General features: G+C 35.5%; 2 protein-coding genes across 2 annotated transcripts; both read right to left on the minus strand.

The window, feature by feature from the left end:
* Nucleotides 1–4794: 4794 nt before the first annotated feature.
* Nucleotides 4795–7219, minus strand: LOC105972350 (shikimate O-hydroxycinnamoyltransferase). Its single transcript, XM_088816672.1, has 2 exons — nucleotides 6730–7219; nucleotides 4795–5908 (listed from the first exon to the last, which is right to left on the minus strand). The coding sequence occupies exons 1-2, from the start codon at nucleotides 7135–7137 to the stop codon at nucleotides 4991–4993; spliced, it is 1326 nt and encodes a 441-aa protein (XP_088672798.1). The 5' UTR covers nucleotides 7138–7219; the 3' UTR covers nucleotides 4795–4990.
* Nucleotides 7220–12470: 5251 nt separating this feature from the next.
* LOC105972263 (putative CCR4-associated factor 1 homolog 7) lies at nucleotides 12471–14080 on the minus strand. The gene is made up of 2 exons (XM_012997200.2): nucleotides 13922–14080; nucleotides 12471–13778 (listed from the first exon to the last, which is right to left on the minus strand). The coding sequence occupies exon 2, from the start codon at nucleotides 13609–13611 to the stop codon at nucleotides 12805–12807; it is 807 nt and encodes a 268-aa protein (XP_012852654.1). The 5' UTR covers nucleotides 13612–13778; nucleotides 13922–14080; the 3' UTR covers nucleotides 12471–12804.
* Between the last annotated feature and the right edge of the window lie 1330 nt (nucleotides 14081–15410).

Below are 15410 nucleotides of genomic sequence, written 5' to 3' on the forward strand. Positions count from 1 at the left end.
CAAATATCTGAAAATAAGGCCTCAATCGCCACGAAGTTTCTAATTCTTTCTTTTTTTTTCTAGTTTATTAACTAGTTACAATGAATACATTATAAAATTTCAGGTGGATGGTGTGCATTTGTTACTTATTTTGTAGTCTTATTTCTAAATTCATCCAACCATACCTATCATTTTGTTTTTTTGAGAAACCATAAATATCATTATTATCTTATGAATTCTTTGAAGGGGTCATTAGCAATACACCCCTCCTATAGATAAAAACTAGTGATAAACCCATACATAATCCTTTCTTTGTGAAAACCCCCTAGAATATTTAATTCCATTTTTACCCTTCTAGTAAGTCACGTTTATTTTTTTATATTTATCCAATATTTTCAAATCCCTATTAATTAGCCACCTAATCCTACTAATTAGGTTTAATTATTTACTTTCCCTAATAAAACTTCTCCTAACTAGAACAATTAAAAAAACAAAAAAACCGCATCATCGTCTTCAATAACACACAGAGATTTGGTTTTCCCCCAAATCAAAACCGTCAAAAAAATCGAAATCCTCTCTTCCAATCTGCAGTCACATTCAAAAATCGGATATATTTGGTACCAAATCGTCCACACACTTTACCCATTAATAGTCGTATTCTGCAGTAGTTGTGTTTGGTAGTCATAAACCAGTGAAGTTGAGTTGCGTAGTCACAATCGAGTCTGGTTTCTGAAATGAAGAAGAAAGCGTCACAGAAGCGTAAACGAAGACCCAATCCTCATGACATTATGCATCTTGATGCCGGTAAGTTTGTCCACCTAATTCTTATTTATTTGCAAATCATTTTTTGTACAAACTGGAAATTCCAAAAAATATTTTTTTTTGCCCGTAGATCCAATTTAATTTCACTTTAGGTGTTTTTGGGGGGTGATTTATGGTTGCATACACAGACTTTTTGGGTGTTGCATTTATGTTACCATCATGACTATATGTGACTATATTACATAGACATTGAATTCATGGTTGTTCCGATTTTATTGAATCGTAATATTATGAACATATGCTCAAATTGCAGTTCCAACCACTGATAATATTGATATTAATTGTTAACTTTTGCAGTAGAAATATGCTCTGGTTTGATTGTGTTATAACAATGTGTAACTAAATTGGTGTATTGTTATAGTATTTTTATGTAGTCATGTTGATATGAAGACTTGTACATGACTGCATGTTGATGCAAATTAGATCCATTTTGTTGTTTTATAGTGGATTTACCTTTGTATAAACAAAGTTTTTGGGGCAACAGTCATGTTTGGTGTCCGTTCAAGTTTAACCTGTTTTGTATGCATTGATGTATTATATCCCAGCAATAGTTGTTTGTGGTCTAGTCATGTGGAGTCATGTTGTAGCCTAGTGTTTAATGACCTCCACTGATATAGATGATAATGTTAACTGAGTTGGTAAACTGTTAATTAGAATACAGTTTCTGATTATGTAGTTAAATAACCAAAATACCATCATGACTATACGTGACTAGGCCTGAATATCTAGTTATGTATCTATGAAGCCACATTACCACATTAGCATGGTATGATTTTTTAACTTTTGCAGTGGGAATTTGACATGGTTTGATCATGTAATAAAATTTTGTAATTACAATGGGGTAATGCTTTAGTAATGTTCTGTAGTCATATTCCAAAGTCGAACATAGTTGGTACAAAATCCGCTTTTCCAATCAACATTAGCATGGTGTGAATTTTTAACTTTTTCAGTGGGAAAGTGGTCCGATTTGATCATGTAATAAAACCCTGTAATTGCAATGGTGTAATGCTTTAGTAATGTTCTGTAGTCATATTCCAAAATCGAAGATATTTGGTACAAAATCCTCTCTTTCAATCAGCATTAGCATGGTGTGAATTTTTAACTTTTTCAGTGGGAAAGTGATCTGGTTTGATCATGTAATAAAACCCTGTAATTGCAATGGTGTAATGCTTTAGTAGTGTTCTGTAGTCATATTGGTAGAATGATTTGTTTATGGCTTCATGTGTGTTACATTACTCCAAACATGTAAAAGTATTGATGAACATATGTAGTCATGCATATTATTTATTAGTGTGTAACTGACAGAAAATTTAAATTTTACAGCTGAAACTCGAAAAATGGCACGTCGAGTGCTTGACCATGGTACGTGGACCTCACAATTCAGAGGGAGTTTGAAGTCAATTGTTTTATTCTTCGAGGATGTAACTCTTGAAACAACACATTACGAATGCTTACAGCGTACACCCTTCTACAACTTCGTACTCCCGTTTGCAAAGCACAAGATCACAAAAGATAGTGTGATTGGGTCTCAAATTACAGCCCTAACAATCCTGTGGACGTACGACAAAGCAACGCGGACATACTTACTTGGTGGGAAGTCGCTCAGAACATGCTTTGGGTTTTTTTTTTTTTTTTTTTTTTGTGTGTGTTCTTTCTATACATTATTAAGCGGACCTGAATATTTATTATTTCCGATGATCTTAGTATTGACATTTAATTATTGTTCAGACAAATAATAATTTACAAAGCAATCATATTACTATAGAATGTAAACATGACTATGTTTAGTAAACTGTACACGCAGTCAGAAAATATGACAATCTTGTAACTATGTTGTGCATAGCAGTGGAATTAGCATATATATATATCACAATTATTAAAATACTGTGAAGAATATGACTACTACATGACTATGTTTGTAAGTCATTAGAACATGAAAGTAGGAAACAACATACAGTATAAGGAAAATTACTTTACATAACCAAAACCCCAGCGCGAATGTGACTATTAGTTGAATACATTTTGATTAACAGATGAATGAGCATATATGACTGTTATGCAACTACGATGAGCAAATTAATAGGCTGAACAATACATAGGCAATATGACTGCTATGTGATTATGACTGAATCCCCATGTCATTAATCAGATAATTCCCCCCAACATTCTGTGGAATAGATTGTGGAGCCCTCGTCAACGCTACTGCACAGACGTTGTCTTTGCGCTTCACGGTTACCTCGACACGGCCAAGACCTAGTTGTCGAATCAATGCTTTCATAAACAAAACCTCATCATTATCGCCAAGCATACCCTCGCCATATCCATCAACATTGTAAGTCATCGATACATCCCTCGCATTCAAACTGCACCACTTATCAGTGACAAAGCCAACGAGGTCTTCATACACAAAATCACCCTGACATATCTTCACCCCAAACGAGCCTTCATACTTCAACACAATCATCAAGGTTGACGACATGTTGTGCACACTACAAAAAAAAATGAGAATATGACTAGTATGTGACTACTTCCGATGAATAAATCTGCACTACTCTGTAAATGCAAATCACATAATATTATGTGAATTCAATTCAACCACAACAAACACATTGAAACTTACACTAACATATCGAGTAACGCAAAAAATAAATTACAATAAAATTACACTAGCGTATCAATTAACACAAAACGAACAAATGATTTACAGAGTAGTCACAACATGACTCTGTGTAAAACGGAATAAAATTTCAATCAGTAACGATCCTTTACACCAATTAAGACGACCCAAAAAGTAACAATAAAAATTCGGTTCTACATACACACGTATCTGAATACACACACTACAACCCAGCCCCATTTACGAAACCAACAAAATTAAAGCAGAATCTCTGACCTTCAAACACACAATGGTTGAACGGCGATGAAATCTTTATTCTCACCTAATCTCGGCTGAACTAACGTATGTATATCAAGGAGAATCATGTCCGCCTACAATCAAGGGAAACGGTTATGGAAGGATATCGTAATTAAATATTTAATTTATTTTAAAAAATTGTTAATAAGGGTACTTATGTCTTATTATGTTTTATTGAGGGGGTTTCACTAATTAAGTTTGGGATGTGGGTTTCTGCAAAAGTCTTAAAAGTCAATTGGGTTTTACTCATAATATTTTCCATTTGAGGAGGGGATTGCATATTTCCCCTTCTTTGAATATATAATTATAAGTTTCAACGAATATGTTTTATTTCTCTTCTTGATTTTCTTTCACTCCCTCTCTTTCTTGCACCGTCATATGGTCGAGGGAGGCGGTGGTGGTCGCAGTTGTAGGCGGATGGTTAATTATTGAGGTAGCGGAGACGCGTCTATGATGGTGGTGGTATGGTTATGGTGGCTTCTATGCAGTGGCGGGTATGGTGGGTGATGATCATGGCATCTACTGAAACGGTGGTGGTCGCGGTTATGGAGGTGATTATAACAATAGCGGAGGTGATGGCTATGTCGTTGGCGGCGGTGGTGACAGTCTGACAGATCTAAGGTTTCATATTGGATGAGTGCGAGTGACTATGGAATACTAATGGGGATAAGATTTTTCAAGTTGTGTGACCCCGAAAGTGTCTACATATTACTAACGGTTAATACGGGTATCTATAGATGACAATAGTGTGAAAAAAAAATATTAATAGTTTTAAATGTTATGTAGAAGGAAAAAATTATTTTTTTAATAGTGAAAAAAATTACTAAAATGAAAAATGAAAGAGAAACTTGTACTACGTAAATAAAAATATGAACAAAAAATGTTAGATACAAAATTGAAGATATTAAATACATAATAGAAGTGCAGTTTGAATATTACTTAATGCAAACTTTTTTTTATTTTTATGCGTGGAGGACAATTTTGGAAAAAATTAATAAAGAATGTCATCCGCTCTAAAGTCTAAATCTTAGGCACACTGAACGTAACGTGATCAAGCTGCTAAGAAAGAAGAATCGGACTGATATATCATAGTTAGCACTTTCGGCAAGCTCCTATTTAAAATCTTATTTATGAATTATGCTGATGTCAATTTTCAAAATTATTAAAAAAGAAATAGAGTTCGATCTTCGATGGATTGTTACTTTACTCTCTCTCTCTCTCACACACAAACACACACAAACACACAGAAGAATAAACGAGGCGGCATTTCACAATTCAAACATGAAAGAGGAGCTTCTCAAAAAGACGCATATGCTCTTTCGCCAGCGATATCGAAACCAGCAAGCTTCCGTCACTCGCCGGGCTCGGCAATAAATGGCATTTCCCTTCCGGTGGCGCCGCCGCAAGTCCTACGTGGACGGGATTTCCCCACCCGAAATCAGCTTCGTACACCGGCAGCCTCAGCCAGCTTATTATTCCAAGGTTCGGTGAATTGTATGTTCCAGGCCCACGCGCGATGGCGCTTATGTCGGGCTGCACCTCCAGGTAATCTATCGCCGATCTCAGGTACTCGTCGTCCATCCTTGCTATGGCTTCCCTTGTCTTCCCGGCGGCGAAACAGACGTTGTTCGACCGGAGCTGCCCGCACAGGGACACCGCCGTGGCCGAGAAGTTCACGTTGCCGAAATACCCCGGCGGCAGCGGCGGCGATAGCCTCGACCGCCCGTCCGTCGACACGTACAGCTTCGTCTCCTGATCCCCGGGCAGGCCCCGTGCCTCCGAGACGCACCGCCACACGTGGCCGGCGAGAACCTCGAATGTCGTGTAACGGGCCGCCGGGAACGGCCCATTTCCGCCGTCGACGTTGCATTTGGCTTTCAGGGCGTTGATCTGGTCCGACGTCAGCTTGAACACAGAATACGTTTTTTCGGAAGCTAAGAGGGGCTGCAGGTTGCCGCCGCGGTGGTACTCGATGTGGGTGAACCGGGGCTGCGGTGGGTCACGCGCGCGCAAAAGTGTCCGGTCCATGAACGGCGGTGCGTCGGCGGCGGTGGTGACGGTGGCGGTGGAGGTGGCGAGGCTCCTGGCTAAGTCGAACCATGTTTTGGTAAAACGGAGAGCAGCCGGACCATCTGATAAGTGATGCTGGTTTCCATGCCCCAAACAAACTCCTCCACATTTGAAACGGGTCAGCTGCATTTTTCAAATTAATTAATTAATTACAAAAATTAAAATTAATTAATTAAGTAATATATTAATTAAATAATTAACAACACATAAATCTAACGGTAAACTTCATTTTGCACCATGTACTATGAGAAATGTATCATTTTTCCTCTGAAGTATAAAAAATATTAAATACCCCCGGCTATTAGCCTTTTTTCTAATTTCCGTTGGTCAAATCCTTTGACCGACCGTTGCAAAGAAATGTTGGCTTTTTTTGACAAAAACACTCCAAAAAAATTATAAATATATAAGTTGCTTAGTTTTGACAAATATTAATCAGATTTTTCACTATATTCAGTCCTTCCTTTTCTACTTTATTCAGTATTTTTTTTTTAATTATTTTCAGCCATTTTTCTTATAAAAAACTAAAAAATCGAATAAATAAGAATGCAGCTTTGCATACTATGAATGTAAAATTCACCAAAAGAAAAGTAGAAGCCCTGAAATCTAAAAGAAACCCTAAAGTTAGAATAAAATCATATGATAAAATTGTAAATCGAAAAAAAAACTTTTCATACTATAATGGAAAAAATCCCCTGAAAAATAACTGAAAATTCCTAAAATCAATAAAAAGTCATAATTTGAACGAACACTAAAAATCGTCAACAATCCACAAAGCAGGGTAAAAAATCACTGCACGCTCAAATTTAACACCGTTAAAAGTGTGACCTTTAAAAATAGGGAGTGTTTGATATTATCAATATCTCAGGTGGTAAATGGTATATTTCACGTAGTAAGGGGATGCAAAATGAATTTTACGCTAAATCAAATTATGGACACGCACCCACCTGTATCAAGAGAAGAGGATACGTGGATATTCCGAGGGAATAATCGACGGCCGGGTTGAGGCTTAAGTCTGGGCGGGGGGCGAAGCCCCCCAAATCGTCAATCTCGCCATCGCACTCTGCCTCCACGAACAGGGCCCCCTCGCCGGTGCAGTTGATCGAGATGCGGCCGTCTTCATCTCTGGTCAGCCTCCCGGCGATAGGGTAGTATTCAACCAGGACGCGGCTGAGCGCCGCCATGAGCACCGCCGGGTCGAAGAAGTCGGCGGCGCCGTTGAAGCGGTAGAAGTAGACGCTGCGGGTGTGGTAAGTGGTGGCCGTAACCAAGTCCACGTTCGACAGCCACAGCTTGCCGCTCGGCGTCGCTGCATTTGGTGCCACCATTGTTGACTTCTTCACCGTGATCTTCATGGTTAACTTTTTCTGCTGGAGAAAAACAACTAAGGTTTTTAGAGAGAGAAACTAGAGTTATAGATACACATACATGCATGAAATATGTATATTATTATATATACACGGTTTTCAATAAAGGGCTTCAATAAAATAGCGATTACTTTAATTTTAAAAAAATCAAAAAATCTAACACCCACTACATCTTTTTTCAATCATACGTTTCCCTTAGTTAATTTATGAGTAAAAAGCAGTTTGCATCCTAAACTATAGCCCGTTTTGCACTTTACCCCCCAAACAAAAAAAATTTACACGTTTTTACCTGAACTCGTTAATTCGTTGCACGATGCCACCTGAACTCAATTTTCCGGCAATTTTGACGGAAAAGTTAAAACATGTGCCTTGCACGTGACATTTGCAGGGGTATATTCGTCCATTCACTTACATGCTATCTATTAAATATAAATTAATCTTTAAAAAACAAAAAAAAATAAAAAATAAAAACAAAAGTACCAAAACCACCGCCGCCGCCATTGCCTACGGCCTGGACAAGAAAAGCTCCCGATCCGCCGAGCTGAACATCCTCGTCTTCGATTTAGGCGGCGGCACTTTCGAGGTTTCATTACTCACCATAGAAGAAGGCATATAATTCCAAGTGAAAGCCACCGCCGGCGACACTCACCTCGGCGGCGAAGACTTCGACAACCGCCTGGTCAACCACTTCGTCTCCGAATTCCGGCGAAAGAGCGAAAAGAACCCTCTCCTCCGCCACGCAAACGAAAATCGAAGTCGATTCGTTATTCAAAGGGATCCATTTCTACGCCACCATAACCAGAGCGAGATTCGAAGAACTATGTATGGAGCCCGTCGAAAAGTGCTTTCGGGACGCGAAAATCGATAAATCCACGGTGCACGAGGTGGTTCTCGTCGGCGGCTCCACCCGAATCCCGAAAGTCCAACAGCTCTGCAAGACTTCTTCAATGGCAAAGAGCTCTGCAAGAGCATAAACCCCGACGAGGCGGTGGCTTACGGGGCGGCAGTCCAGGCGGCGATCCTCACCGGAGAAGACGATGAGAAAGTTCAAGATTTGTTACTACTCGACGTCACTCCATTATCAAGAGGAGCAGGACGAAAAATTGATGAAATTTTTAGTGGGGATGGGATGGGTTAGATTTGGGAGGGTGGTGCTATGGTGGTCGACGGGATGAGTAGACGACAACTCATTTTTTTTCTTTTTCTTTTTATTTTCTTTTTTTTTTTGTTTATTATTATTATTTTGTTTTAAATATTAAAATATATAATGTAAGGGAAGGTACCAATTTGCCCCTGCAAATCTCATGTGCAATGCACGTGTTGTCATATTTCCGTCAAAATTGCCGGAATATTCCTTTTAGGAGGCACCGTGCAATGAATTAACGAGTTCAGGTAAAAACGTGCAAATTTTTTTTGTTTGAGGGGCAAAGTGCAAAACGGACTTTAATTTAGGGGGCAAACTGCTTTTTACTCTTAATTTATTGAGCTATATTATTTAATGAGGTTACTATATTATCAAAGTATTTATTGAAGATTATATTGATTATATTCATAACTGATGATGTTAATTACTTAGATCACCGGAGGTAGTGTAGAAAATGAACTGGGAGAGCAAAGCGGATCAGTAGCTTGACAACTTGATGATCTTGAGGTATCTGCGATCATAGAATACGTGAACTAGGCCGAGGGTTGATCCGGCGGAAACCCCTCCAACGCTCAAGTCAGACGTGCTGATAGTAGAAATAGTCCAGAGAATACATTTAATAGTATTGCTCAGATAATAGGACGTACCTTATGGAATGAGTTCAAATGTGTATTTATAGCTTAGTTGAGATTGTCGGGCTCAAACCTTGTTTGAAGGTGATTGGGCATCGGTGATAGTAGTCTTCGATATTGGGCTCGTGGCCCATTAGGTAAATAATTTGTAGGCCCATTGGGTTGGGCCAATTAGGCATATCAATAACTGTACAGCAGTACAGGTATTCGACCCGGTGTATATTTATTGTATAGTTGCAATGAAAAAGCATGGAGGTAAATGAATTGAATCGACTCCATATATATATATATATATATATATATTTAATTTAAACCTTTATCGAGGCTTATAATTATATTTTAAATTGATTGAAAACACATAAAATCTAGTCGAAGTGAAACGAGCTTTAACACAATTCCATGTCTGTGAAATAGCAGCCCTACTGCACTCAAACCAAAAAAAAAAAGAAATAGCAGCCCTACTTGTGGAACATGACAATAAATAATGTATACTACTTTTTAATTATAAAAAGATGTGCAATTTGAAATATATGAGATATTTTAGCTGGATTTGTTGGACTTTTCAGCTTCATGATGCTAATTGAGCGGTACTTAGGATTTGTACATTAATCTATTTCATATTGTTCATGCTAACCACAATTAAACTTCTATAAATTATTAAAGTCGAGCATGATTATTAAATCGTAAATCAAATAAAAATTGATTTTGTCAAAATTGTAAATCATAACAATCATATATAATTAATATGTATGAAAAAAAAAAACTTTAAACGATAGATATCATGAAACACCATATATAATTAATAACATTTTTAATGTGTGTTGAATTTTGTAAACCACAAATATTATAAAATGTAGGGAGTGTAATGGTATGCCCATATATTGGATTAAATTGTAGTTAATATCATGGGAAACTCAATAAGGACTATTCATGCATGATTCATATCACCTACCTTCATGTTTTTTGACAAAACAATCCACAGTCACAAATCACAATGTAGATGTATATTATACTGAATAGTATATGCTACGAGTCTGGCCTAAAAAATATTTATACATGATATACAAAGAGCTCGGTGAATAAATTGTTGGCGATGGAGATCGACAATGTCGTTTCTGAGAAATTTGGTGCCTTAGACGAGTTTTAAGAATTTGTAAAAATGGGCCCGCTATTTGTGTTGTATAATATACACATTAATTCATTCTAACGAGCACAACTGAATAATTCTTATTTGATTAATAGTTAAAATTTTTGGAGAAAATATAAATAAAATATTGACGAAGTTAAGGTAAATCAAAAGTTTATGGGGTTTGGAGCAGTCTTTTAAGTTTTTTTGAAAATATTGGTCATAGAATTGTTATTAAACAAGTAAATATATGTAAAATTTGTTTAAATATAATAAAATAAAATATAGTATGTTTCAACTTGCCGAAACTCTTTGAAGTTAGAAATAGACACTGTAGAAAAACTGCAAGATTGCTAGAAAAAAATTTAAAATCTTGAAATAGATAAAAATTTGATAGAAGAACTCAACATCTATCTTATTATAACTGATAGAAGACATTTCATTCACATCAAATGAAAGAAGAATAAGTATAAAAAATTCCAATAAATGTTTAAGCTATACAAAATAATATAATTATGGTTATTTAAATGGTTGAAATATTTATATATTTCAAAATATCAATTAATACTATGACTAGTATATATAAAGAGTACTACAAAACATTATTTGGGGGCCTGTCTTTCTTTTTCTAAAAGATTGAGAGTTCGAAACAACCGTCTCTTTCGCATATAGTCAGAATCGACCATAAATGAAGATCGGATTCGGATTCCTAGACGTCGCTCTTCTTACGCCACCGAAACAGAGTTGTGATAACAACCCAAGCCACGTACAATCGTACGTAATTGAAGTATATAGTATTAACTTTGGAAATTTGTGCAAATATTAAAAAATAAAAAATTGGGAATAGATCTGAAAACAAGGCCTCAATTAAGTCGTTACGATGAATACATTATATAATTTCAGCTAGTGTGGTATCGACTACGTCATTCTAATAATTGATGTTCGAATTCAATTGGGAGATTATAATATCTATATAAAAATCCAATGGTCAAGAAAATTCCAAACAAAGTCTAATAAAAAGTTTCTGATTTTATGTTAATTAGATTGTGACCTTTGATTTGATTGCATTTTTTTATTATATTTTGTGATTGTACACTTACTTCAAACCACCTACCCTCTAATTGGTTAGGGAATAAAATTAAAAATAAATAAATAAAACCACCTACCATTCTCCTTCACTTCCCCGTGGGTTGGAGATGGATATATGACGGTTTATTTGATGTTATACTCGATGAAATTTATCAGTGATTGTTAATTGTCGATCAACATATAGTCATATGCACACACCCATGTATATGTATATGTATATGTGTTTTAATGCCTGATTATTTAACTATATCGATAGTTAAAAATTACCTAATGTGTATGATTCGATGTAGCATTTCCATAATCCTATATTCACCGATAAGCTAAGATGAAAATCTTTGGACTCGGAATGAAAAAAAAACAATAATATCCTTGAAATTAATTAAAGTTATGTCCGTATAGGTAGACTTCCCGTTGATTTAGTTAAAATAATAGCTTTTGGTAATAATGGAAAAAATGGAAATGCGTTTCAAATATAGACAAATGGAAATGCGTTTCAAATAAATACTTGAAATTGTCTACGCTTAAAAGAATCTTAAATCTTGTGTCTCTTTTCCACTGTTACAGGTGTTTTAATCTTTTTTTAGATGCTAATTCCATATGAAAATAAATTTATGTGCCATGAATGTAATTTGCAAAATGATAATTCCTTAGAGAACTTGTAGATTGTATATAATTTGTAGATAAAAATATGTAATTTAGGATAAATATATAAATTAAATGCTATAATATTTTTAGGGATTATGGTTATACCTCTATATTTTTTATATTTACACGTTTTCCCGTGTTTACATTGTCCACATACATGCATGCACTCACATGATAATTAACAAGTGTACTATCAAATATATATTGATATTGCTCTAATTTAAGAGAAATATAAGTACTCACCATTGATTTATAAATACATTTGACTTATATATTACTGTCATAAGATTAATCACGATAAGATAAAATAATTTGATGAAAATTCAATTATATTATATAAAAAAATCAATAAAAATAATCTCATGCTAATCCCTGAAAATTTATTTGATTTATCAAATAACCAAAAAAAAAAAATATCAATTCAATTTACTTAATTTATCATGATTAATCTCTCCGCCCTATCAACTTCCTAATCAATTTAAGATACATTGCATTGTTTTAACTTCGAGATTTACATAAAAATCCGTTACGCAGGAACCGATATTAGAACATTTGTTGATTGCAACGAGCCTTCGATATGAAAACAAATGTGGCTCGGGTCTAAGACGAGTTTATATATATTTTTTACGAATAATTAAAATTAAAATCCAAATTATTTTTTGAAAAATTAAAATCCGATCGGACATCAAAAGTTTCGATGATTTCATATATAACTTCGATTCCGATCAAAACATTCTCAAAATACAAAATGTACTTGAAAAGGAGAAACCAAAGACAAGAATCATAGAAGCAAAAAGAAGCTATTTAAAACATTTTCAAGAGCCAAACCTATCTTTCTACATAGAAACAAAAATTAACAAAAATCGACGAAACAATCCCGATTTAGATTTTTCATCTCGCAACTAAATTCAGTACCCGAAAAGGTTTTTTTTTATTTTTTTTTCTTCAAATCAACACCTAAAATTCACAATTATGTTCTGCTATGTTTTACTATGCTAAGAAATTTTATATCCTGTCTATCAGTTTATACCTAAACCATGCATCACGCCTGCATACGTCTCGATCGATTCTTGTAAGCGCGTGTCCCTCAACGTTCGAAACACGGAAGAAGTGAGCAGACTATCCGAACCCGCCTGATGACTAGTCCCAACTCTGTCGACTTTCAAAGTACGAGCAACCTTGTTCAATCCACCGTACAACTCCACGAACTGGATCATGTGTTTGATATCGTATATAACCGGAAAGTACAATTTGATAAATTTGAAGAATTCTTCTCGAGTTTCCGGTAATTCCCGGCCGGTCAAAAGCTTCAGCAAGTACCCGAAATCATGGCCACATTGAAACGTCACCCAATAAACACTCTCATTCAAAACAACACCCGACGACATCAAAAGCTCCGCGAATCGAGTTGCGTCGACGCCCTCCGCTACATGTTTCTCAAAATCGATGCCGCAGCCGCGCAGTAGATGGATGGAATCGGAGTTGTATATATCCTCCGAGGGGTTAAAATCTCGGAAATTGAACTGCCACACGATGAATAGGCCGGTCTCGCCGCAAGTGGGGAGATCCCCCTTTTCATTGGTGAGCGTTAGCCCTAATTGGATCAGCTTCATCGTGTTTACGTTCTCCTTCAGGCATTGGTAGTTCTCTTCGTTGGTGTTCGGGAAAATGCGCAGGGGTTTCAGGATTACCCCTGGAAACTCCGTGTCCATCGCAACGCAATAGTAATCGTCGATGATTGAACGAATTATTTCGAATTCTTTATCCAAGTTTTCTGCCCAAACCTCCCGAAAGTCGATTGAATCGGCTGGGGGCTGAAGATACATCTTCGATGAACAAATTCAGGGCAATTTTTGACAAAATAGAGAGTAATTCAAATTTTCTGATAAACCCTGATGAAAAAAATCAGACGAATCACAAATTTTCTGATAAACCCTGATGAATAATTCAAATTGCGAACTGTAGAAGCGCCCTCGAAACGAATCAGTTAATTCTGCGTGAAGAGATTCCAGAAATGAAATGATCAATCGGCCCCAAAATCATAACAAAAACCCTAATTATATAAAATCGGGTGAATCAACTAAAACCCTTGTGGTAATCAAGTCAAGATACACCAATTCGGATAGGAAAAATTACCTTGAAATTAAGACGTGTTCAGTGAAGGCGATGCGTTCGAACACTTTGATTCCACTCAGAAACAGATCAAGATTTAACGAACGAGGGCTGAAGAAATGAGCGGCGTCTTTTTTTTTTTTTTTTTAATTCTGTTTTTTTTTTTCTTTTTGAACTTTTGCCGTTTTCTTGTTCTAGCACAATTTATATATGCAAGGGGAGGGAGGGAGTTTCTAAATCCTAGAGAGAGAGAGGAATTTCTAAATCCTAGAGAGAGAGAGGGGGGAATATTTCTTATTTTGCAATTTCAAATAATTACAGCAGAATCTTCATAAATTAATAATTTTCGATAGTAATTTTCTTTGGTCTTGATTCGGTGAAAATGTACTAAATTATTAGTTCAATAAATATATCGCTAAATTAATAGAATTTTGTCAGTCCCAACTATAATAATTTACAGATGTTGAACTGTATTAAATAATTTCATGTAAATTTGAAAATTGGATAAAATTGATTGGACTTTTAATCATTTTATAGTTTTTATACTTCAAATATTTTTTCAAGTAGCTCGGAGTTTGAAACAATAGTGAGATTTTTTATACTCCACTCATTTTGTAAGTGTAATGTGATAAATACATATAAAAATTAAAAAGTCTAAGAAATATTCATTATATTATTAAAAGTTCAAATTTACATTGTACATTAGGTGGAGGGAGGGAGTAAGTAGCAATGTTGTGATGGTGGTTTCAAACTATAAACTAAATAAAAGTTTTGTTAATTATTTGTTTTGGAAAACAAATAATGGTTTGATTTTGGGTATTAGTCATGTTTTTTAGTACTCATATGATTGAGGTGCTATATCTTGCTACCAAACTTCTAATCTTAAGGCTAATGTTGTGTTTGATGCCTTCTAATGATCTGCGTTTGGTGACAATATTTAAATGAGTGCAACAACCTCTTAACCATTTATTTAAAAATTGCGTGTTTAATCAATAAGTGGCACATTTAAATGAATTTTGACCATGTTAATTAGTAGCACCCCTAGTTATACTGAAAATCCGCCATGAAATCCCATGTAATTAAATATCTCATAAATAGTTGTATTTGAATCAGAAAAATGCACTTTATCTTAAGCACAATAAGTTTGATGAGTCCAACTCACGTGCGTTAGCTCATGAATCAAGTGATCTTATGGCTATTCCACGTCGTTTAGACTCCCAAAATTTTATTTTGCCATTTTAGGAATATTCTTGAAAAAACAAAGGATTAATTCGACGTAAGTAATTTCGTCATACGTCAACTCTATCCCACGCCGTTTAGAACCCATACGTCCATTTTTGCATTTTAGGAAATTCTAGAAATACGTATCAACACATTTAGCAAACTCGATATTGATTTCATAAGTTGGATTGTTCCGAAAATTACAAGATCTACTAGAATTAGGGCTTAAGGGCTCCACACTTCCGCAATTTTGTTTCAAAAAAAACTTCCTATTCCAAAAATTTTAAATTTC

The sequence above is a fragment of the Erythranthe guttata genome, chromosome 4 (genome assembly GCF_056151865.1).
Source record: "Erythranthe guttata isolate IM_541 chromosome 4, IM_541, whole genome shotgun sequence".
NCBI lineage: Eukaryota > Viridiplantae > Streptophyta > Magnoliopsida > Lamiales > Phrymaceae > Erythranthe > Erythranthe guttata.